Source organism: Heterocephalus glaber, unplaced genomic scaffold (assembly GCF_053883595.1).
Source record: "Heterocephalus glaber isolate CG9 unplaced genomic scaffold, H.glaber_assembly_v1.0 deba00001805, whole genome shotgun sequence".
NCBI lineage: Eukaryota > Metazoa > Chordata > Mammalia > Rodentia > Bathyergidae > Heterocephalus > Heterocephalus glaber.
The window spans coordinates 1,126,087-1,150,842 of NW_028258480.1; the positions used below are offsets into that span (position 1 = coordinate 1,126,087).

The window sequence follows — 24,756 nt, forward strand, 5'->3', positions numbered from 1 at the left end:
AACCTTAAATGAGAAATTGGCTCCTAGCATTGCTTTCCTGACTCTTGTTTATTCCCAGTTTTTCTCTTTTCTTATAACTGTACAGCCCTGTTATTTTTTTTCTCACAGCCTGGTCATTTCTCAGCTGTCCGGGCTTCAAACCCATTAAAGTTATTAAGGCAAATGGCACTTCTCCCAGCCCTTGCACAGATGTGGCAAGCGTGCAAACCAAAGCCACCATTGGCCACAAAGGCACATGCACACAGCATGCTCATGCGGGGTGACTCCCACCAGCCAATACGCATTCGTGCCAGTAGCTCCCCTGGAATCCCCTAGAAGCTCTCAGAATGCCTGTCCTTAGGGCCATCTAAGTGGGCTGTGCTGTTCTGTGCTCGCCATTCTCCACAGGAGTCCTTTGTCTGCGTTCAACAGCTAAGGACGAGCAACACACTGTGCGAGTTACACCAGTAACTACGGTAACACTGATCCATGTGGACCACCGAACGCACAACCACAACACAAGCAGAGCTCAGCCATTGCCTGAATCATACTGACGGCCTTGCTTAGGCATCTCTCAAATGACCCTTCTGCCCACAAATCAGCTGCCCTTCCCTGAGCTCCCCAACAGTCGGAGAAGAGTTTCCAACTCCCTACTCATCTTTTGCAAAAAAAAACAAAAGATAAGATCATCACCCTTTTTCAAAGATTTCATTTATTTCTACATTGTTTTTTGTTTGTTTTAAATTCTGGACAGTTAAATCTGTTCCTATTCGTGAAATTACATCGATCCCATCTTATTACTAAATTAATAAAATAAATTACACCTTGGGCTCCTTGTGTTCCCTCTCCCCTGAAGGAACTGACCGCCCTTGAATATTCCCTTCACAGCCCCAGCTGGTGGAAGATTTTCAAGAACTTCGCAGGACGCTGGAGGCTATGAACATGTTTGATGCCAACCTGGGCTTCTTCTTTGTCCACCTTGCTCAGATCATGGTTTTCGAAGCCCTGGCCTGGCTCATCCTGTGTCATTTTGGCAGCGGCTGGACTGTTACCATCTTCATTTCTTTCCTTCTCACAGTTTCACAGGTAAGCAGCCATCCTGAGCCAGGCTGTGGCCCCAGGGAAAGGCTCGGTGCTGCTGCTTCTCTCTTTAGATCTCTGTCAGCAGCCGCCTGACACTTGTTAACAGGCAGGTCTATACAATTATCAGCAGGTTACTACACTCACCTGGGCCCGAGTTCTCTCGTCTCTAACATGAAGATACTACTGAACGTGGAACTATTCTGAAGAAGCCTACACACACCAAACATACCTAGCCCGGGGCCTGACATAGTCTCACTAATGGCAGCTGCTTCTGTTTACCCTGTTTGATTCCTAAAATTTCAGAAACCAAGGTCCTGTCCTTGGCTGTGTAATATTCATCTTTATCATTCATTTATGAACCTACCAACATTTACCAAGGAAGGGGACCATGAGTTCCCCAAAGACGGAGGCCACATCTCGGCAGATGGGAATAGAAGCACATGAGCTCCTCCGCAAATGACACACAGTGACTGATGCTTATGGAGCACTGGTAAAGTCCTTGTTGAATGAAGTGTGACTCCCCGAAGTGGCCTCTGTGAGCAGAAGGCCGGGCTGCGGTTCTGAGGGGACTTCACATATACCCTGTGTGTAAGAAAGGAGTCACCAGGAGGAGACCCAGTCACTCAGCTGAACATGCTGTGAGCCAGAGTAGGACGGAAAGGCATGGAGCAGAAAGGGGCAACTGGGGAAGAAGGTTTTGTAGAGAATTAACACAAATAGGTTTCTACCTTCCCGAATTTTTATGCCATGTTTTTTCTTGAAAAATCAACTTGCTTTATTCTTTGGAAAGCAACTTTTGGAAGTTGGAGAGGAAAAACCGGATGTGTTTAAGGCTTAGCTTGAGCTGGGCACCTTACACTACGCAACCAGTGCACGGGCCCGGGAGTCAATACTGTTTTCCCCAGCATCGGGTAACTGACTTGGGCTTTGGCTGCTGAGGAACTTGCCAGAGTCGTGCAGCTGGACATGATGGAGACCCTAAATCTGTGTGACCCCAAAGTCCGTGGACTCTGCAGTCCACGCTGGAAGATGAGGGCAGAGGCAAGGGGAACATTCTGGGCTGGGAGAACCACCTGCCCAAGGGAGGGAGGCGAGTGAGAACAGGACATGTGCGCACCTAAGCATGGGTGGAGGTTGGAGGAGACCGTGTGCTGTTCTCCAACAGCTCAGCTCCAGGAAAGGGCTTATCCACTTCTCCTTGACTTCCTGTTTCTCAACAACTCTGTCTCCCCTAGGCTCAGAGCTCGTTTTTGCAGCATGACATAGGACACCTTTCCATGTTTAAGACGTCCAAGTGGAACCATCTGATGCATAAACTCGTCATGTGCCACCTCAAGGTACAGGATGGGGGGCCACACATCACTCCCTGGGGCAGAAGTGTCTGTGTCTCCATGCTCCAATCAGTAAAACGTTTTTTACAACACCCCACAAATAAAGGTGAAGGTACTAACGATGGGGATTATATATACTAATACAGCAAATGACATCACAAACTATGTGCTAAATCAGAATTTTACATTTTAATGAGGAAATGTTTACTCTTATTTAAAAGCCCTTCTATTTTTCACTAATCTATTGAGTGCAATTCGTGGCATACCCATTGCTCTAAAGAACAATCTCATAGACAAGAGCTTGCACCTTGTCTTAAAGGTGAAGACGTGCACTGTAAAGTCATGAAAGGGAATATTCTTAGATGGGATTTGCCTTTTTGCTGGAAGGGTGAAGCTGAAGAAATAACAGATGAAGGAACAGATGCAGGAGAGCAGATAAAATAAGGAGCACTAATAGGGGAGACCAGATGTCTCTAGGAAGAGGCAGGTTGCAAACCCCAGACTTCTGGAAGAACCAAGTAATGATGGTGACAGCTGATCTGCACCTCTTAATGTGAGCTCCGAGGGGCAGGCATGCTGTGTAGCTCCCAGGAGAGCTCCGCATGCATTAGGCCTTTGGTAAGCACATGCTGACTGAACTGCTGTGTGAAGGAATGAATGAGCCAGGGCAATGCCACAGGATGCTGGGAGCAGCTTTCAGGGCTGCCTCTGACACCACTCACAGTGTGGTCTTAAGTAAACCCCATTTTATCTCTGGCTTTCTGTGTTACTATATGCAATATTCAGAGTTCAGTGAAATATCTACTTTTCTATAACTTTCTAGGATGTGTGACTATGCCCCTGGCCCAGGCTGCTGAGCCTTCCAATAAAACAAATTTTGCATTCAAGGGAAAGTTCACAGGAGCTATCTCAGAGCTCCTTTCTTCTTCCTTAACACAGAGAGTTTGTCTATTATTTTTAAAACAAACAAACACAAAGCAAAACAGGTTATCTGGTTCCCCAGCCTACAGCAGCTTGGAAGTGGCCGACCAATAAGAGGGTGAGGAGAACACTGGAGCCTGGCCTGAAGCCAGGTGAGCAGAAGCCACAGAGAGCAAATAACAGGGAGGGAGGACAGGTGGGAACTCCAGAGCCATCCCCTTCAGGCTCCTGTAACTGTCATGGGGAGGGATTAGAGCAGCCCTGGTGTTTAGTGGGGACAGATCTTCAGAGGGACTCACTACTGAAGCAAACTGAGCAGAAAGTTCGTAGCACGGTGTTTAACAGTGCAGGCTCCATTCTAGCTGTCACTTGGAGGCACCTGAAACGTTTAACCAAACACTGATTCCCGGCTCCATCACCACTGTCCTGATTAAATCCATCTCTGGTGGGATCTGGGCGTCAGCCTGTTTGAGAAAGCTCCTGAGTGAAGCTAATTGCATCCGGGCTGAGCAAACTCCAACAACACCACCGCCTCCCGTGGGAACTCAGCCACCATTAGCTGGGCCACTTTGAGCAAGTTCCTGGCTGAGTTTGAAACCAAGTTTCTTCAGCTGTTAAATGAGGAATGGTGAAGGAGGGCTTCCACCTGTAGGGTTGGTGTTAGCACCACGTATGTGCAATCTTGTGTGTCATGTGTAGCACAGCCTAGAAATGCTTAGCAATTGTCAGCTGTTACAAACATGATGCACAACCCTTTCCTAATCAAAGTGAGGACCAAGGATCATTAAGAAAAATGGCTAACCGTGCTGGTGTTAAGAGACAGGGAATTAGACCCTAAATCACAGCAGCAATGACTTGCAAGACACGGAGTCACCTGCTCTTGCCTGCTGCCTTTTCTGTTGAGTAGACTGTGGCAAAAGTAGGTTAAATAGCAGAGCGCTGGAGTTTGGGCTCCTATTAGAGATACATCTGTCCCTCAAAATGGTCAGAATGAGTAATAATAAAGTGAAAAGTTCCTTTTAATCAGGCAATCCTAGTAGAGACACTAGTCCACCCTCTGTCCACCCATGCTAGAGAGATGAGGTGGTTCTGGCCCTGGCAGTGCTTCCCACAGGGTAAAGGCAGAGGCAGTCTCCAAACCTAGGGGTCATGGGAGGAGATCTGCCCTACACGTAGTTGGCAATTGATCTGGTGCCAGTGTGTGGAATATTTCCAATAAGCCCCACCCTTGCTGGCACTTAGGGAAATCAGTGCTTTCCCAAGAGCCTAAACCTGAACAGTGCTCTTTCTCTAGAGTCCCCAGAAACAAATTTGTCCTAGCTGAAATGAGTCTAAACAACCTCGATGACTTCTGAACAAAATGAGAAAATGCTAGATGGCTCGTAAAGCAAACCTGGAGTCCTCTGACATTTAGCAGTCAGAGCCGGTGACTCATGAACAAAGTGAATATAGGCTTCAGCTATGTGCAGAAGAGAAAATTACCCATGGTGAAGAAAGCTGAGCAGAAGGTGACAAAGGAAATTTGAAGCAGCAACATTCCGATTTTTACATGTGTCACAATTTGAAATTTCAAAACTTGACTTAGTACCAGTCCTTTCCTTTACCCTACGGAAGGCAGAAATACTAATGAAATTCTTTGGGATTTTCACTCACTAGCTGTAAAAAGATATGGAAGTTCTGGTCTTTGCACTGTACATAAGATTAAAAAAGCATGGCTGAAAGAAAACATCTTGAACTTTCAGAACATTCTCAATCTGAAAATCTGAAATCCTAATTACTCCAAAATCCTTAAATTTTTGAGAACCAACACAAGGCCACAAGTGGAAAATTCCATACCATGAGACTTTGTTTCATGCAAAATAATTATTTAAAATATGTAAAATTAACTTCCCCTACATGGATAGGGTACATACGAAAATAAATTCTATATTTAGACTTAGGGTTCATCTTCACAATATCTCATTTTATTATGCAAATATTTCAAAATCCAAAGATATTTGAAATTCAAAACAGTTGTAGTCCTAAGCTTCAGATAAATGCTTGAACTAAACTGAACTCAAAATGAATTTCCTGTAGCGTAGTTTTCAAGCCCCATCTCCAACCTCCAATACACAGATTTTGAAAATAATATGTATTAAGTGGTGCTATCAAGGTGATGAGCAGAGGATGTGAAATTAAGACCTCCCTAAAATATTTGTTGGCAGAGGAAGGTGGGGTCAAGCACACTGCTTCCTGTAATCTTCTCAGTAACCTCACCCCTGAGGAAACTGCCCAAGTCACACTCCTGGTAGATGGATAGCCAAACAGGCATTTAAGTTCTCGTTGACTTCAGTCTAAAGCCTGAGTTCTTTCTTCTGCACCAAGAAAGGAGCTAACTTTGATCTGAGGTATGGGAGGGTCGTTCCTGCACAGAACACGCGTGGGTGGCCAGCACACAGATGCTGACCCTCACTTGGCTGTGAAGTATCCTCTTCCTTGCCTTGGAGAAGAGTCTTCAAGACAGAGGGCCCAGCCAGAGCTGGCTCCAGTTGTTTAGATCACACCTGTCCTCACCTGCCCACTGCTCTAAGTCCTTGTCCCACTGAGATCCTCCCCAAAAGTACTGAGAATCAAAACCTGTGTCACCAATTACCACAGATACGTATTTGCTAAAAGTACAGTCAGCTGGGAGAAGAGGCCAAAGTGTCAGTTCTGGGAGGACTTAATTTAAAAGAGAATCACTTATCACGTTCTTGTTTAATTCTCTACTGTTCCCATTACAGTGTACATTTCCAGGTGTGGGAATCCCATTTTATCATGTCTATCTTGACATCACAGATATTTAGCTCAGTATCTGACACATAGGGCATACTTCAAAATAATGGATGGGTAAATACATTGCATCTACAATGCGGAAGGAGATGAGTCAGATGCATTTGATGAGAGACACACAGAGGACCATGGACCTAAAGGGGAAATGGAAATCCATGGATCCAAGTGAGATACCCAAAAGGAAATATTTGGAAAATGGCTTCCCATTCAGGCATGTGATCAGGAGAAAGTGTAGAGCTGAAGGGAGCAATTCTGCTATAAGAATGTTAGGTAGTGTTAGAGGTGAGAGGAGAATTCCACTTCAGATGATTGGGGACGGGTGGCGATTGCTAACTGTATGGACCATGAAAAGGCAGTACCAACACATCCAACCTTCAAACATACTTGTTCCCTTCTGCCACAGATATGTGCTATCTACAGCAGCATTCTGCAACAGAAATATAATACTAGCCACATCAATATAGTGTGTCATTTTAAGCTTTCTAACAATCATATTTAAAAGGTAGCATCATTTTCCTCTATATATTCAAAATATTGTTTCAAGATGTAATCAGTGTAAAAATTACTAATGGTATGTTTTAATTTCCTTTTTCATACTGAATTTTCAAAATCTAGTATGTAGTTCACACTTACAGCCTGTTCAACTAGTCACATGCAACCAGTACAGCTAGGACACATATAGACTAGGTATTGAAGGATGGTAAGTATGCAATAAAGAAGCCACTGTTTCTGCTTATTTTTCTGCAAATGATTAACATAAATGAGGATAAAGCAGACATCTCGGTCCATCAACATTTTACGTACAGCGTGTCATATCTCCCTGAGCCACCCGTAAAGATCAGTGTCCTAACTGTGCATTTCCTGGAGATGGAATTGAGCTCCAAGGAGGTGGGTGATTTGCACAAATCACACTGCAGCATTTCTGTATCCAGCCTATGAAAGCAGGTTGATAGACTCCAAACCACTTCCTCTATTAAAACCTTCAGACTGCAGTGAGAGAGAAAAATCACAAACCAACCAGAGGCTAGTTTATCATCTGCTTAGCAAGCTAAGCATCAGCTAAAATATTTTATTCTCACTTATTTTGAGGCTGGGATGTGCAGTGACCCCACCACCACCACCACCAGCCCGGGGGGAAATCACTCCAGATTCACGATTTTTTGAAATAGTCATTGGAGTAGGATACTTGAGGCCACTTTTCCCAGAACTAATTAAAGACTTGGAGCAGAGGCTTCTTTATATGTAAAACAGAAATAATACTCTCTGCTTCTCCTACCTCCAAAACTCTTTAAAAAGAGGATCAAAAAAAAGAAGAATGGAGAAACAATTTATTTCAGCCGGTTTTCATATTTTCATTACCAGGAGTTGTTTTAGACTGCAGCTCCGTTCCTGTATCCAGGGATTATTTCTTCATAAGCTACAGCAGTCCATTGAGTTACTCTCTTCCAGTAGGGGAACAAGGAAAGTGAAATATCAAATATCTTAACTTTTGAAGAGGCACACAGAAAACTCAGACAGTTTGGGTATTTGGGGAGCAAACTCTTTTAGCTGATCATCCCTCTCATCCCCTCAGGGCCTGTCTGCAAACTGGTGGAATTACCGACACTTTCAACACCATGTAAAGCCAAACATCTACCCCAAAGATCCAGATATTGACGTGGGCCCACTGTTTCTGCTTGGAGATTCCCAACCTGTCAAGGTACGTTTAAGTGTCCCAGACCCTCGCTGAGAGTTGCTGGAAGAGATGCCTAGAGCAGCTGCCTTTCTTGTCTGGAAAGATCAAAATGAGCATTCTGGATTCACACACAATCTGAGAGCAGTGCTTTATCCTTTAGGTCCAGGGTACAGACTTGGAGTCATGGCTCTGTGACCCTAAAGGCCATCCGGTTCAATATCCTAGACCGGGTGATATAACCTGTGTCGCTCTGCTTGAGCAATCCCAGTGACAGGTGGCTCCCTGCCCAGCACTTATCACAGTCCTGAGGCAACATAAGCCAATGTTAGCAAATGGAACAGGGTGACCAAGTGTGTCATGACTCTCCAAAACCTAGCGAGGACACGGACAGATGCTCACTAAGACAAGAAAATCAATAAGCAGTTGACGAAAAACATCTAAAAATCTAGCTATCTCAACTAATGCTGGTCACATTAGAAAACATGATGGTGTTATTTTTAGTTTATATCCCTTTATATGTGACCACACAGCTCGAATATCTCTCCTCAAGGGAAAATGACAGATCCCGAGTCAGGTCCTTAGAAGACAATGATGTCTTCTAGAAAACCTTGACTGTTAAAAAATAGGTCTTTAGTTTTGTCCATTGTTGCCTGAACCTATTTGGTCCATCGACCAAAATTTGTCCAACTTTTTGAAAATGAGTTTTCCCAACTTTGGGAGACGTGTCCTCTGCCCCACCTGAACTAGGAAAGAGTCTTCTGCTTGTATATATTGTTTGAAGTTGTTGGCTGTAATCATAATCAGTTGCTTCCAACAAGGGCTCCATAAACATGTTGGATTTTCCTGATGCTTATGGACTTGTGTTCATCCCAGAATTGTAATATATTGATGTCACTAATGGTCCCCCCAAATCCAGAAGCCTGACTCTCCCAGATGTGCCTTCTAGATGGCATTTCTCAGCACACATGCTGGGTCTTTACGAAGGGTGAAAGCTACCTCTCCAGCTTCTCCAGCTGCCCTGGGGACACATCTCTAAGGCTTGCTATAGCGCTAAAGCCACTCTGCAAGGTGTTACTGAAACTTAGTTAAGCTCTAGAATTTAGTGGGTTCACTTCAAAAACGTTTCTGATGAGTCCTGAGCTTTTCTTTTCTTCCTTCTTTCCTGACAGTCTTTCTAGTACTTTCCTCAAACATCAATTTCTTAGCAAGCATTGATTAAATCTTCTATATTCTGCACTCCTATCTGGCAAGACTTAGAATCCTCCTTCAGTTCCTCTAGGTTTACTAGCTCCCAAGCACTTTCCACCTAGTCCATTTTCCTTGTTTCTTACTACTTATGAACTTCGAGTTCAGGGAGAAACTGAAAATGGCTATTATTACTTCATTATTATATGGCATTTTATTTGTGCCAGTATAAGAGAAGGAAAGGCCAACTATACTGTCCAAATACAGGAAAAACATCTATACATAGGAGGGAAGATACCAAACAGAAAAAAATGAGAGTCCAATGCTCCCTACAGTGTGGAACAGAGTAAATGTATAAAAATATAAACTGGGTATGAATTATCATTTATCCCTTCATTGGGTAAGCATTTACTGTGACCGCTAGATACAGAGATACAAACATTACTTCTATGCCTCTTCTCAAAGCATTTGCTGTCTGTGTGCCCTGAACACTGTCCATACTAAACACGTGAAATCCTAGGAAACAAACTATCCTCGGTAGTTAAGAAGAATATGATTATATTACTATAGAATCAAAAATCATATATAATACGTGTAAGTGTTCTGTAATATTGTCACTACGTGTTAGGAAGTCACTGTGTCAGAGCCATGAGGAGGAGAAAAGAGGAAAGGTGGGGCAGACTGGGGAGGCCATGTTTGTGTCTTACTCACATGACCAATTCGTAAGTAATTACTTCCTGTAGCTGGGACTAAATACCCAATACTCACAGCTTAAAGGAGGAGAAGTTTATTTCATTCACAGTTTGAGTGGATTCAGTCCATGGTTGTTGGCTCAAGGAAGAAACGGCATGGTGGGAAGGACATGGTAGAGGAGCTGCTCACTTCCAAGCAGTCAGGAAGCAGAGAGGGAGGGAGGAGTTGGGAATAATACGACTTCCGGGTCACGTCCCAGTGAACACCTCTGGCCAGACCTGCGCTGGTAACAGCACATCGGCTACAAACTCATCACTGGATTGATCCACTCATGAGTAGAGTGCCCCTGCTCCAGTAATTCCCAAAAGCCCCACCTCTAAACAGACACGTGAGACTTTGGGGGACATTTTGGATCTAAACCATAGCAGTATCCATTGGATGAAATAAAGGAGCCTGGGCTTCAGCAGAATCCTGATACTACAAGTGAAGAAGAGCAAGAAAAACTCATCACTACTTTCTCTGTGCAATTTCCATCCCACTCCACAGAAGGAGGACAAATTTCAAAGTGATTTCCATAAAAATTTTAAAAAGGAGATCAAAATCCTCATGGTAAAATGGAGTGATCCATCTGTGAGAGAACTGCCTACATTTAATTAAAGCAAAATGATGCCACAATATTTACTCCCATCCCAGTTCTGGTTCTTCTAGTATGTCAGGTTTGACAGCCAAAGACCATTAATCAGATGGCTCTACCTACAGAGATTTCACCCCCACACACACAGACACACACACACACACACACACACACACTTAAGAGTGATGACCAGAGGTATTTTCTTATTTTATTTTTATTCTCTTTCCATTCAGTACGGCAAGAAGAAAATCAAATACATCAACTATGAAAAGCAGCACCTGTACTTCTACATGGGTGAGTCTCCCAGACCCACTTTCCCTATCATTTTATTTCCCTAATGCATGCACTTATCAAGCCAAGAGGCATGATTAGACTCCTCCTGCAGGGACCAGCCTGTCTTACTGTCACTGAGAAAATCAGCACATCTTCGTTCAGACTCACCTATGTGAAAACCTGAAAAGAGGAAGGGAAAAGCAAATACACAATTTAAATAGGCATCTCATCCCTCCAGGGGGCTCTAGACAGGGAAGGAAGGAGATACTCATGAGGGTTGGAAGCCACAATGCCAGTCAAGAGGACCTACATCTGAGAGTTGCATCTTGGAATGGCTAAATACTATCACAAGAAAAGAATATTGGTATTGTGTAGAGAGGAAAAAGAGGTGGGAAAATAATACTGAAGCATTTATAGGGTGTTGCCAGAAAAAGTAGAAGCCAGAAGTGAAAGTCACCCTTCAAGCTTCTGCATGGAGGAATATTTGCTGTTTCCACTACCTACATGCAGATCTAGGACGTATGAGACTTACACATAAATATATCTATCTAGGTATGTGCATGTTGGCCAGGAATAAAAGCAGATAAGCCTCACTGAGCAATTCTGATACCAATGAAAGAATATCATCATCAAAGAGTCTTTGCCCTGAACCAAAATCAAACTCATGAGACCTCACAAAGAAATGTTTCAGGGACTCCCAGGTCTGCCCACCTAAAGCAAACTCGCACATTTGGGAAATAAACCAAAATCAGGGGAGGAACCAAACCGTGTCTGGACCAGTGATTCTCAGCCAGTAAGTTTTCTCCACGGGACCCTGACAGTGTACAGGGACAGGTTGGTGGGGTGATACTGGCATCCTTTGGGTAGAATGCAAGATGCTGGCAGATGTTTTACATTGCCCATAACAAAGAACCATCTCCCGCAATCCCAGCAGGGCTGAGGCTGCGAAACCCCTGCAGGTAATGTGAATGGCTTGTTTGGGGCACTAGCCACCACCTGTGCTGGGGAGCTCAGCCACTGCTCAGCTTGAAATACTGGGCATCCATGCCGCCTCTTCCACAGCTGGATTCAGTTTTCCCACCCTACACTCGTCTTCTGACCCTTCTCTTGCAAACCCCAAAAGAGGAATGGGACGTTGCTGATCATTTTGAAAGGAAGCTGACTGCACCCTACCTGAATACGTAGTTGCACAAGAAATCATTTATTTTTCTGAACTTTTGTGAAAGATGTGTCTTTGTTTCCCCCTTCTACAGTGATGCGCTTTGCCCTTAGTGTGTGAGGGACAAGCAGAGGGTGCGGACTCGCTGCAGGAGGCCCACCTCACAAACCCTTCTGCTCTAAGAGCTGCTTCGCTGTGTCCTTTCCCTGCAGATGCCAGTTTAGCACCTTGGGTACAAGTACGGGATAATTCAAACCATCCCAGAGAAACAGAGCTGGAAATTTGCTAAAGACTTGAAGACAAATTATATTCAGGCTTGAGATTAACTGTCTGAAACAAAACGTGGGAGACAGGCTTTGAAATGCCTGGGGATCCTAAAGAGTAAAAGTGAAAGACACTGCTTGAGATGGGATTGGGCTGGGGACCTTGGTCAGTGTGACTAGGTTAGGCCAGTGTCTGCAGATTAGCACTTCCAGATGCCAGGCTCTGCCCCTCCCGCAGAGGGTGGGGGACAAGGCCCAGCCTTCTTAGGGGATGCAAAGGCCCCTAGGACTCTGGCTGTGGAGGATAAATCTCAAAGGGGGAGAGAAACAATTTACAACTGGAAGTTTCTAAAATAATAAGTGATCTAAGAAGAGGAGAACCAGGCACCTACAGTCACATTGGGGCTGGAAGGAAAACGTTCAATTCTTTGAGGAACATAGAGCTTTAAAGGGAACTTGAGAGGGGTTCGATCATCCCAGAGATAGGACTTTGAACATAGGATGGGTGCTGGTGTTGGTTCAAGTTTCTGAATCTCGGCCAGGATGGTGGGGAGGGGGTGAGACCCTGTGCGCTGAGAGTTTGCAGTCCTCATAGGCCAAGGCTGAGACCTCATCATCCAGGGGCACAGAGGACTCTAGCTGGAGCTTGGTTAAAGAGATGGTCCTTTCCAAAGCCAAAGGATCCATGTGTTTGGGAAGCTTTGATGACATCAAAAATGACACAGACCTTCAATGCTTCCCTGGTTGCTCTGAAAGAACTTGAGCCTGGAGCTACTGACCAAATTCCTAGTTCAGTCTCTTGGACTTGGAAAGCCCAGTGGAGACCAGGCTGAGGTCAAAGATCTCTACTCCCTTCCTTTTTCAGGCTGGGAGCGGCATGTTAATGGGACAGACAGCTGCTGACTTGCACTGGGGTCTTATTCTGCTTATTTATCTACTATCGTTTTTTGTTATTCCTTTTCAGTTGGGCTCCCCTTCCTCATGCCTGGGTATTTCAATCTGCAATCCATGCAAGTGATGTACCTTCGAAAGTACTGGGTGGTGAGTATTCCACTCATTGTGGAAACTAGACCAAGTAGAAGAAGGGATGTAAAAATGCTTGGTTCTCACCAGATGTAGCTTCCTGGAGTCGCAGGGCATAAGATTTTAGACAGTACATGAAAGAATCCAAGTTCAGGGAAGGGGAAATGAAATACTTAGGGCCCTTAACTTTCGAGTACTTTCTCTTGCAGGACATTGTGTTTGTCAGCAGCTTTTACATTCGACATTTCATCACTTTTGGTCCTTTCTATGGAATTTTTGGAACCGTGTTGCTCATATATTTGGTCAAGTAAGAATATGCTTTTACTTGCATTACCCAGATGGTCCTCTTACCTTCCTTATCAGAGCTGTGTGATAAGTAAGTCTTGGCCCATGCTTGGAACTGAGATATTTAAGGAATGCAAACAAAAATAGCTAAAGTAGTTGAATAAGACAAACTAATTGAAAAAAGAATTTGCCCAATCTCATTTTTCTAACATCCTTTATTCCCAATTGAAGCATTTCCTTTACATTTTTATTTAGTTAGATACCATAACCTCCACCAATAGTCATGATAGGACAGCTTGTAAAGTTCACTTTATGACTAGAGATTTTTCCCCAAACCAAAATGACTTCATTTTGCCTAAATAGCCCTCTTCAACTTCCCAATTTTTTTATTCCTCATTTTGTTTATTATTGTTGTAAATCCCAAATAATTATAAGCATGATGACAGCTACTCTGCATTAGAGTCTGTGAAAGCCTTTACATGCATTATCTAGTTTGATATAATCCTGGTACAGTCCAACAATAGAGATAGTATCACCTTCATGTTCCTGCTAAGAGAACTGAAGCTTGGAGAGATTTAATCACTTGCCTGATATGACAGAACACGCAAGGACCAAAGCCAGTGCCAAGACAGAACTTGAACCCAGCTCTACCAATGACAAAGCACGGGCTATCAACCACTTTGTTTTATTTTATTTTATTTTTGGTACCAGGAATCGAACTCAAGTCCTTGTGTTTGAGGGCAGGCAGCAGAACCAATGAGCTAAATCCCCGGCCCTATCAATCACCTTGCATGTTTTCTTGGAGAACCTGATGATTTTTTCATCTCTGCTTTAGAGCTACAGAACTCTTTGGCAGCACTGCTCCCATGAGTTAGGAAACAGGGCAAACCAATGGCTAAATGTCTATGTGCCAACTCGAGATTGAAAGGCATTGAAAGAGCTACACAAAAGACCCCCATTTCACTGAAACCTTGGAACTTTTGTTGTTTCCTCCAATTTTTGGCCAGTTCTTCCCAACGCTATGCAAACGCAGGAAATGCAACTGTAGCACCTTCAAGAGTCATTGTTCCTTGCTTTTGTTCCCCAAAAGGTTTCTTGAAAGTCCCTGGATCGCATATGTTACCCAGATGAGCCACATACCAATGAGAATGAGCGAGGAGGAGAACCGAGACTGGCTCAGCACTCAGGTAAGGATGGAAGTCCTCAGGGAGAGCCTTTCAAACCAGGCTGACTTAGAATCTGGACACCGCACACAAGAAAAACTCAGCTTTCTAGGGTGCTCTCCAGGGCTCAGGCACTGTGAGGCACTTTGCAGTAGAGACCGTGCGTAGTCTTACTTTACAAAATAAAATTGAGCCATGAAAAGGTCCAGTGACTTCTATAGGGTCACTCAACTCATCAGTGACATAAGCAGGCTTATACACTGGCCATTTGATTTTAGAGACATTCTTCTAAACCACGAGCCAGCCAACTGCAATTCAGGAGCCAAATCTGGCCCACTGCTTGTTTGTGTAAATAAAGTTTTATTGGGACATAGTCATGTTCCTTCATTTACATATTATCTGTGTGCTTTTATGCTACAACAGAAGAACTGAGTATCTCTAAAAGAATTAAAATATTTACTATCTGGTACATTGTAGAAAAGATTTGATGACCCCTCCTCTAATCTTCCACATTACATAGCCTTTTGAGTGAATCTGAGATCTTAAAATTACAGAATTAATTTTATACCTGTAAGGACCACATTTCATTATATAGATAGGGCACTGCAGAGAGGGCCCATCCTCTCCAAACACGCCGTTAACACTTAACAAAGCTATGATCAACACAGTGCACCCCCCTTCTAAGGCCTAGCCCTTCCCACTGGCTCTGCTGTGATGACAAAGGAACCCAGTTTGTATCCTGCTCCTTAATATTTCACCTTGTCTTGCTTGAAATATCCCTGAAAATATCTGTTACAGTGAACCATTTAGTTTTCTTTTTTCCATTCATCTTACCTTGTAATGATGCTTGTGTGAAGTTATATTAAGAAATTTAATTAAAATAATATGTAGCCATATTGTGTTTATAGCTAGTACAGGAAGTTAAAATAATCCCTCCACAAACCTGCCAGAGTCATTCAAATGCCTTCCACATTACAGACTGTCTAAAAGCAATAAAAACACTTTACATTCTTAAAAGTTATTGAAAACTCAAAGAGCTTTTGTTTATATAAGTTATACCATTGAGGTCTATACTTGAAGTTTAAAATGGGAGATTTTTGAATGTGTATAAATTAATTTTAAAATAATAAGAATAAAGCTAATACATATTAACTTCAGAGGGACAGTGCCATCTCATGTTTAGCCTCTGGAAAACTCCACTGTATAAGCATGAAAAAATGAGAAGGAAAAAGGAAAATAATGTATTAGAAATCTTATGAAATCATTTTGGCCTGGTAGATCCCATTAAATATCCCGGGCCGTCTCAAAATTTTCTGAACTACACTTTAAGTAACACTAACATAGAACAACCATGGACTGACATTCAAAATGGCAACCATCCAGCAAAAACTTAAATCATAAAAAGACAGTGAATGAAATGTAATTTGTATAGATTCTGAGTCTTAGAGTCTGGAGAAATCTATGAACTTCCACTCAAGATAATGTTTTTTCAATGCATACAATAAAATATGGAAGATTACAGAGGAAACTGTCTATACTGGAATGTGCGTCAATGCACAGAACCCCCTGGTTAGGACCCTTGAATACCTCACTCCGCAGTCAGAAGTTCTTCAAAGCCACTCTGGAAATAGTAATCAGCCCCTGTCATCTCCACCATAACCCCTCAACCCCATCGCCATCTGCCTATATCTTCATTCATGACACTATAATCTTCTATATTTAAGAGTCAATGGTGACTGTTCTCTCTCACATTCTACACACTCGTTTATAGCTATTGTTTTATAGCTATTTGCTTCTTAGCAAAATATCTTGTTACCCTATTTAAGTGTTAAACTTATTGAGACCTGGGACTGTCCACAGTAGTCCTCATAGTTTCTTTACACAAAATGAGTACTCAATATACATGTGTTGATGGTTGACTCAATAAGAAAACAAATAAGCATTTTCTTTGTCTGATGCTTGGATTCATTGATACCTGATGCAAGTTTTTTCTTTCCAGGTCTTGGCCACCTGTAATATTGAACAGTCTTTTTTCAATGACTGGTTCACTGGACACCTGAACTTCCAAATCGAGCACCAGTGAGTCACTGAAACAGCCTGTGTGTGGAAAGGACAGTCATGTGTAACAGTCCCAAATACAGTCCAAAGTAGGGTCCTTTGGCCAGAACCTCAGAGGGGAAAAATAATCAGGAATCTTTAACATCTGCGACTTTGCCATTAGCATCAATTATAAGGGAAGGAAGAAAGAAAAGAAGGGAATATAACAATTGTCAGAAAATGAAATAAAATCTGAGAAAAGAACTAGTAACTTAGTTTTAGCTACACAAAATCTTAGAATTTGGTGATTTGGTTTTTCTCTGCATTTTGGTTTGTTGGTAAAACCCAAGAAAAAATCACACTCTTGGGTAACCAAGTTGTGTTGAAATTTAATTACAATTTAAATTAAATCTCTACCACTGTAGAGCAACATTACAAAATAATCAACAATGAAATCCATTCCCTTATGTAATTTGCAATGGTAGCTGGCAATACATTGACCAATGGGTCAGTTAAGTGGACATGCAAAAAAAAAGAGAAAATGATAATACTTAAAGAGTCACTAAGAATACTCAGCAGAAACACTTTCCATGTCTTCTTTATCTAAGCTATATCTGGGAGATTCACAGAAAGAAAATGTGTATACCTGTTCATAGGATTTGTCATCTTTCTTTCTACATTAGTCTTTGAAACCTCAGCAAAACAAAAAAGAATTATCATTCACATTTTGTTAAAAAAAAAAAATTGGTTACAATCCTAGAAAGTCACTTGGCTGATTAGTGAAAAACTTTGGATAAGACTAGTATCTTCTCACTTCCTATTGCTCACCTAGAACTTTGCCCCTTATAAACCATGACCTGACCTTAGTGAATACTCACCTTTTCATGAACAGGAGTTAGACTGATAAAAAGAAACAGAAACAGAAAGAGACAGAGTCAGGGGGAGGCAGAAAGTTATCTCCAGCTCTCCTAGGTAATTCAAAATGATAGACAACCCATACTTTCATTTGAATTTGCCAAAAATAAACATATTCAGTGGAGCTGATATTTGTTCTAATTGGCATTTCCCAAATATTTGCCAACTACATGACCCCCAGAGGTGATACGATACAAGATGAGAGTGTTTTGGTAAGGGATTTTGAACTTCCCAGAATTGGACCAGGTTAAAGTTGGATACGCATTGCTGATCTGATTTTATTTGGTAATACAAGAAAGAAATCTTCGGGTTTTCCTTCAGGTCTAACTTCCATGTCTGCCATCTGTTTCCTTAGTCTTTTCCCCACCATGCCGCGCCATAATTACCACAAAGTGGCCCCACTGGTGAGGTCGCTGTGTGCCAAACACGGGTTGCTGTATGTGAATAAGCCCATGTTGACGGCGTTTGGAGATATCGTCAGGTAAGGCCACAACTGCTCAGGTAAGGGCTCACATTGTCTCTCACCGCAAGTTCCCAGGCTGTGCACTGCTAGTGAGTCATTCTTCCAACAACCACTTACCAAGGAGCACCCATGAGCCTGGCATAAACACAGGAACATACAGGGGAAAATACAGCGGCAATAATGACAATAGAGATGCCATTCACCTCTTGCGTCCCAGGCACTCCTAGTGAAAAGGCCCTGTCCTACATATTTCAAGCTCCTTGAAACCAAGGCTATGTCTCGTTTGTCTTTGTACTCCTGACCCTTGTGGCTTCTCACATGCTTCAGAACAAATGCAGTGAGCAATTATCAACTCTTCCGACGCCGTGCTGCAGACGCAGATCCCCACAGGCCCAGGGAAAGATGTGCACACCAGGCTGCATGCTCCAGCGCGGGGGTGAGGGTGGCAGGAAGTGAAGCCACTGTCATCCTCGGCCACTCACATTATCATTCCTGAGAGGACACTGTGCTCAGCAGGTTACCAGCCAGTGGCCTGGGTTTAATAACTTTCTTTGAACATTGAGGGAGAAAGGTACCTTAAGAAGGCCATCAAGGCCAGGCCTGTTCTCATCCAATCCCTGTCCAGTGCCCTGACTTCAGACTCTCCACAATGCCCTCTTCCTGCTCTGCCCTCCAGCCAGCCGGGTGAACATCAGTGGCTATAAATCTCCCTGCTTTGGCACTTTTTCTTCTGCCTAGAGCATTCTTTCACATCACCACCTCCCCTTCATTCCTGAGTCAATTCCCATTCATTCTGCAAGGCTCGTCTCAAACTCCTTTTCCTCATCTTGCTCTTACTGATCACCAGTGTGCCCAGTTCTCCCTTACTGGGTGATAATTTACCTAGTACACATCTGCCAAGCTAGATCAGGAATCCCACGCACACAGGACCGCATTGGTCCTCTTCATTGCTGTATGCCCAGAGTCCAGAAAACTCTTCCTGATTATAAAGTAGGAGAAGCAGGGGATATGAGATAGGTTGGTATACAGGGATATGGACGTAGAAGAGAGTAAAGTAAGCACAAATATCAAATATTATCCATAAAGAAAAAGTAAATTCACTTCCTAAAAACAATTCAGTGTATTCGTACCCTCCACTGGTCAACAGATAATGACACATATAAGATATGTCTGGAAGTGGCATTGCCCTGAGCCAGGCAGATGAGCAAAGGACCATGGAGAAGCGGCTCTTCCATGACAGGCTCACCTCTTGATTTCTATTTTTGCTTCTCCCCCAGGGCCTTGAAGAAATCTGCAGCCCTCTGGATGGACACTTACTATGAGTGATGTGGCTCCATCCAGCCTGCTGTGTCTCTGAAGGGGGTTAGTGAATGTGCAAGAGCTCTTCACTGTTTAACTGGGAATTAACTGGCACCACCGGCAAACCTGTGTTTGCCAAGGACATGAACACGAAGACACCTGACAAGCCCTCTTCCCTGAAGGTCTTCACAAGCAAGAAGCAGAAGAAACACAATACAACCTCAGCTGGAATGGCAAAGGGAAATGGGCGCTTACTGTGTTTGCTTTTTCATTATGATCTTGAATGTAGTCTATCAATATATGGTCAGATCACCTCATTCAAGGGGCATAAGTACAGAAATCAGGTAAAACCTTCCCAGAGAAAATGAACATAGGAGGAAGTAGACCAAAGGAGACTCATCTGATAGAGTATTTTGGAAAACAGTGCAGTTGCTCTTAGAAGATAATAATTTATTTAAGTGATCCCTGTTGCACAAATTTTCACATTTCTTTTCAATTATGTGGACTTCTTTTTCTTGAAAAGTTGATTGGCATTAAAATATCTTCAAACAGGTCAGTATTCACTTCAGACTCTCATTATTGTACCTATCTATGTGTGATTAGCATATATACACAGTGTTTCCCCACATGAAGAAATTAGAATTTCTATAAAATCTCTTAAAAGAATGTCTTCCATCCAGCCCCACCAGAAACTGATCAAGCAGTTTGATATTTAAAAGCATCTTACATTTGGCCAAAGAATAAACCTTGAGTATAAAAATTGGCTGAGCACTCCCTACCCACTGCAGAACCACCAAACGTCGTTACTGGGTCCCCAAAAGGAAAGGAGCTCAGTGGAGACTGCAGGTCGCTTCAAAGCATTTTCAAGGATGATATCCAATCAGGCGTGTTTGAGAGGAGGGTTTAGTGGCTCTCCAGAGTTTCCGTGCTGGGGAATGGGGGGACTCTCAGTGCTGTGCTGATCTCTATTCTATGCTTTTTTATCATGGGGGCACCCTAACGTGGACCTTAGCTGTAGGAGGGCAGTACAAAGCCCAAGTTTCCTTCCCTGGCTCCAAGCAAATCAGCATTATTGGTTTATCTTTTGCCGGCAGTTCTACCAGTAAACATTCATTCCCTCCAAACTCTTCAAAATACCCTTTGCATTGGTTTGTTTCTTAATTAAATTCCAAGTGAAGGACAGCACATTCAGTCACTCAGAGCTGCTGGGGAATTCAACTTCCATGGCAAAGCTAAGAAAACAAGAACTGATTGTCTGGGAGCAGGAGATGTTCCAGTGGGAATAGTGACAGATAGGAAAGTTGGGCAGGGGATAAAAATGGTGAAGAGCTTGTAGACTTCGTGATCCTTCGTGGTTGTGCCAGGAGCCCTTCTTCCTCCTGCTACTGGACCTAACAATGACTTCTGCCCGAATCCAGAGTGGTGAGTGGGAGTGAGTGCAGTGCACCTGGTCCAACTACCCTTGATGCTCAGGCACTGTTTGTTCTGCTGCCCCTGGAAATAGCAACTAGACTTCTCCCTGGGCAAATCCAATGACCTTAAAGGAGTTCCTCACTGATCATCAAAATTGGCCTGCTTTGTAGTTCTCCAAACAAAGGTGATTCCTGAGTGATTTTGAAGAAATCTGGAAAATGTAGCTAGATTGTGCAGAGGAATTGTTCAATTTTTATGAAAAGGTGCTAGGCCATCTGGTCTTAAGCTTTTCTTTGTTGAAATGTTTCCATTTATTTGCTTCTATGTCCTTACTCTGCATCGGTCCATTCAGAGTCTCTATTTCTTCGTAATTTACTCTTTATAGATTGCATGTTTCTAGGAACTGATCCATATCTTATAGGTTAGCCAACGTGTTGGTGCATAACTGTTTGTAGTGTCCTTTTAAGGTCCTTGGCATTTCTGTTTACAGAAAAAGGCAAGTTAAATAATGTGCTGTCTAGGCATTCGTGAGCATGTAGTAATGTTTAAAGGGAACTAAGAAAATAGCACAAATTGGGGGTCACGGGGTGGGGGTGCTAGGTTGCCAGGTAAAATGTGTGAGAGCAGGATGTCGGAGTGAGGGAGTGGTTCAGATGGGGATCAGGAGCCAAAACCTCGTGGCAGAAGGAAATTGGAAGACTTGAAAGAAGACTGGGAGTGAAGCACAGCAAGAAGGAAGCGAGTAGTATAAGGCGTGGCAGGCACAGGGCATGGCTTAGGGTCTGACCCTTATTCCAGGAGCCTGGGCATCCACTGAGGAATTCCATGCAGAGCTATACTATAATCTTCAGGAGTCACTTAGTTTAGAGAGTCAGGAGCCTGGTTGAGGAAGCTACCTTCATTTATTCCCTTACAGCAGGTAAGGTGGAAATACAGTGACCTTTAGAATCAGTCGCCTAAATTCTACTTCACTGCTTCGTGGTCTGGGAAGTTATGAAAGCAACAGGCTTTGGTCCTCTACCTCTGTGGAGCATACTGAACAAGCAATAAATATAAAGTCAATATCTCATCAAGTGAAAATTCCAGTCACTGCAGGATGAGAGAGAAAAATTAGTCAAGTTCATGAATTCAGGAAAATGGTGAATTTTACTGATTAGCAGGGTACTAAGCAAATTAAAATTTTACTCCATAGTGACACCACCACTTAAAGATGTCTTATTGCAAGATTTTTCTGATTGCAAAAATATGTTAATGAAATATCTTCCAATTAGATAGAGATAAATCATATCTACTTCACCAGAAGCACTTCCCTGTTCTTATTTCATAGCATAATGTCTTTAAAGTTGATTCATTTTGTTGCTTATTGCAGGACTGCCTGCTTTTCCAAGGCTGAATGCGATTCCATTTTGTGTACATACCATGTTCTTTAACCACTTATCTGCTGAGGAACATTTAAGGTGTTTCTACATCTCACCTACTCTGAACACTGTTTCAATAAAGATGGGGGAGCTCATATTTCTTTGAGGTCCTAATTTAAAGGAATAAATACCAAGAAATAGAATTTTGTGTAAAATTCTCAGCAATACTTATGAGCACATGCAAAGCAACAGGATTGATCTACACCCTTCATGGGCATTGTTTCATCTGATCTTTATAATAGGCCCATGTGGCAGGTGCCATCTCACTATATGGATGAGAAGCCACAAGCTTAAAGAGGCTGAGGAACATACTTGATCTCGCAGGTGGAAACTGATACGGTAGACTTTCAGAGCTAGGGATATCTGACTCTGTAGTCAGCACTCATTAATTCTCGTACTAAGAAATTCAAAGCACAAGAGAATTGCGTGGCATTAAAAGACATGGGCAGGTGGCATTTGGGGAATATTTCTAAGAGCTTCCTGGGAGCTCATGAGAGGGCACAATGACCGTTAACCCTCCACAAGAGTGTGTTCCACCCGAACAGGTGACCAGAGAGGGGAACACAGGAGAGCACCAGACAGGCACAAGAGCCACCTGGAAAGAGTCCTTCCCGAGCAACTTACACTCATCAATCTACAAAAATCTTCCAGCTCAGGAGAGTTTCAGTGGGAGAGTCTCAAGCTGAGCTTTAACCTTTTCACAGAGACAGATGCTACGTTAAACATGGGGGAGCAAGGTGAAGAAGCTGATTTAAGAATTTGCAGTGGCATGGCATGAACTCCACCCAGGAAAATCTCACATTCCCCATGGTTATGTTTGTGTGTTTTTCCTTGACATCCTGTTTCCTCTAAAACTTCATCCTTCTTGGCAAAATTAAGTAATGATAATTTGCCTGCCTTTTCAGTCGGGCATTAAGTAAAGGTGACTAAATTAGAAATCAGAAGATTCTAATTCAGCTCATTAACTTCATACCCTAATATGAACCTGGCCAGGTTACTTCCATGCTGTATACCACAATCTCCACATCTGTAAAGTAGGTGTGGCACGTAATATTATTGGCCTGTGCATCATAGCATGATTGTAACAATCAAATGAAGTGAGACAAACGAAATGGTTTCATTTAGTGGGGAACACCCATTTTAATTCTGATTATTATTAGTTACTGTCATTATTACTATTATTATTATTATGAGGTTTTGTTTCATCTTGGACTCACTGAAAGCAGGAAAAGAAAAAGGGAGGAGAGACACACAAGCTCACAGGATGGAAATACACTGAATGGCTTTAACAGTGTCAAGGGCACTTTTCTCCGGAGCAGAAGCTTATGAGTCACATCGGAGATTTCTCCTGTTGTGAGAAGGAGCCCTGGGAGTCACCTTCTGCTTTGACTCTTCTAAATCCCCAGGGACTGGCAGCTAGATTTTAAGCTAAACAGGGAGCAGAAACCCAAGGATCTAGCTACCCAAACTTATGGGTAACCAGATGAGCACTCAATTTTTATTGTCAGACATCTTACCAACTATCAACACTATACAACATTTACTGCTAAATTAGATTGCCCACAACTTAAAAGAAGAGAAGTTTAATTTGGCTCACATTATAAGGGGACTCAGTCCATCCTCAGATAGCTCCAAAGCAAGAACATCACAGTAGAAGGGTGTCAGGATCAAAGCTACTTAGTTCATGGTAGCCAGGGACCAGAGGAGAAGAACAATGACAAAGGGGAAAGGGCTCACGACCAGACACAGACCCCAAAGCAATGCCTCCTCCATGCTGCACCCCAACATACCTACAAGCCTGCTCCTCCAATCCCCATGGTGGATCCCAAAGACAAGCATCAAATATATAAGAGAAGACATTCTTGATTTTTTCCTAGATAATTATCTACTATCTTGGTATAATCCTAGAAAAGCAGAAAGTACAGGAGTTTGAACTTCAATTCTATTGAGGGCAGGAATACAGTTCGGTACTTTTTCTGTCACAACAGTGTTTGTGAAAGGTTTCAAACAGCAACGTTGAAAGAATTTTATAGGGCACATCTATACTTAATTTCCACATCAACTTTGTGGTAAACTTTACCTCATATCTATTCATCTATGCTCCTCTCAGTCAGTCCATTAAGCCATTTTATTTTTTAGGCACTTTAAAGTAAATTTCTGGGGGGTTATTTTTTAAAATAAACCTCAAGTTGTGCAGACAACACATTGTGTGAAAGTGTATTTCTCCTCTTCAATAAAGAATTGCTGAAGATTACCTCTAGTAAAATATAATGTACTTAACTTTTCTGCAGTTTTCTCACTCAGTACAGAATAAACCTTCATGCATGCACATATGCCTGTCTTTCCTTTTTGCATTTCTTCATATTCATTTGTATTCATCACTCTTTCTCTTTCGTTTGACAACACTTGCTGAGCACCTACCATGAGTCAGGCATTGGGGCCAGGGGACAAGAACAAGAGAGGCAGAAGGCTCCAAGGACTTCCATTCTAGAAGAGAAGGGACCCAATCCACAGGTGAACAGAGAAAAATGTAAGATGGTTGCATACAAAGGAAAGAAGCTGAGTAGAGTGAGGGAGTTAAGCAGGGGACTAGATTATTTGAAGAGGTTAGTGAAGAGGTGATTCTCAGAAGAATATTGAAAGGATCCTGCCATGAGATCCTGATGAACAGGAACATCAAGAGCAAGTAGAAAGGCCTGGAGGAAGGAGCACACTTTTGTTCGGAGAGCAGAG

General features: G+C 42.7%; 1 protein-coding gene across 1 annotated transcript in view; it reads left to right on the forward strand.

Annotated features, from left to right (window-relative positions):
- LOC101699817 (fatty acid desaturase 2-like protein FADS2B) overlaps positions 1-19,748 on the forward strand; it is a 31,835-nt gene extending 12,087 nt beyond the window's left edge. The window contains exons 3-12 of the mRNA XM_004869791.4: positions 868-1,065; positions 2,298-2,399; positions 7,699-7,824; positions 10,546-10,606; positions 12,972-13,048; positions 13,240-13,337; positions 14,406-14,502; positions 16,478-16,557; positions 17,786-17,911; positions 19,171-19,748. Of these exons, the coding sequence (XP_004869848.1) occupies positions 868-1,065; positions 2,298-2,399; positions 7,699-7,824; positions 10,546-10,606; positions 12,972-13,048; positions 13,240-13,337; positions 14,406-14,502; positions 16,478-16,557; positions 17,786-17,911; positions 19,171-19,219 (1,014 nt within the window). The 3' untranslated portion in view covers positions 19,220-19,748. The remainder of the gene's footprint in view (positions 1-867; positions 1,066-2,297; positions 2,400-7,698; positions 7,825-10,545; positions 10,607-12,971; positions 13,049-13,239; positions 13,338-14,405; positions 14,503-16,477; positions 16,558-17,785; positions 17,912-19,170) is intronic.
- The last annotated feature ends 5,008 nt before the right edge of the window (positions 19,749-24,756 follow it).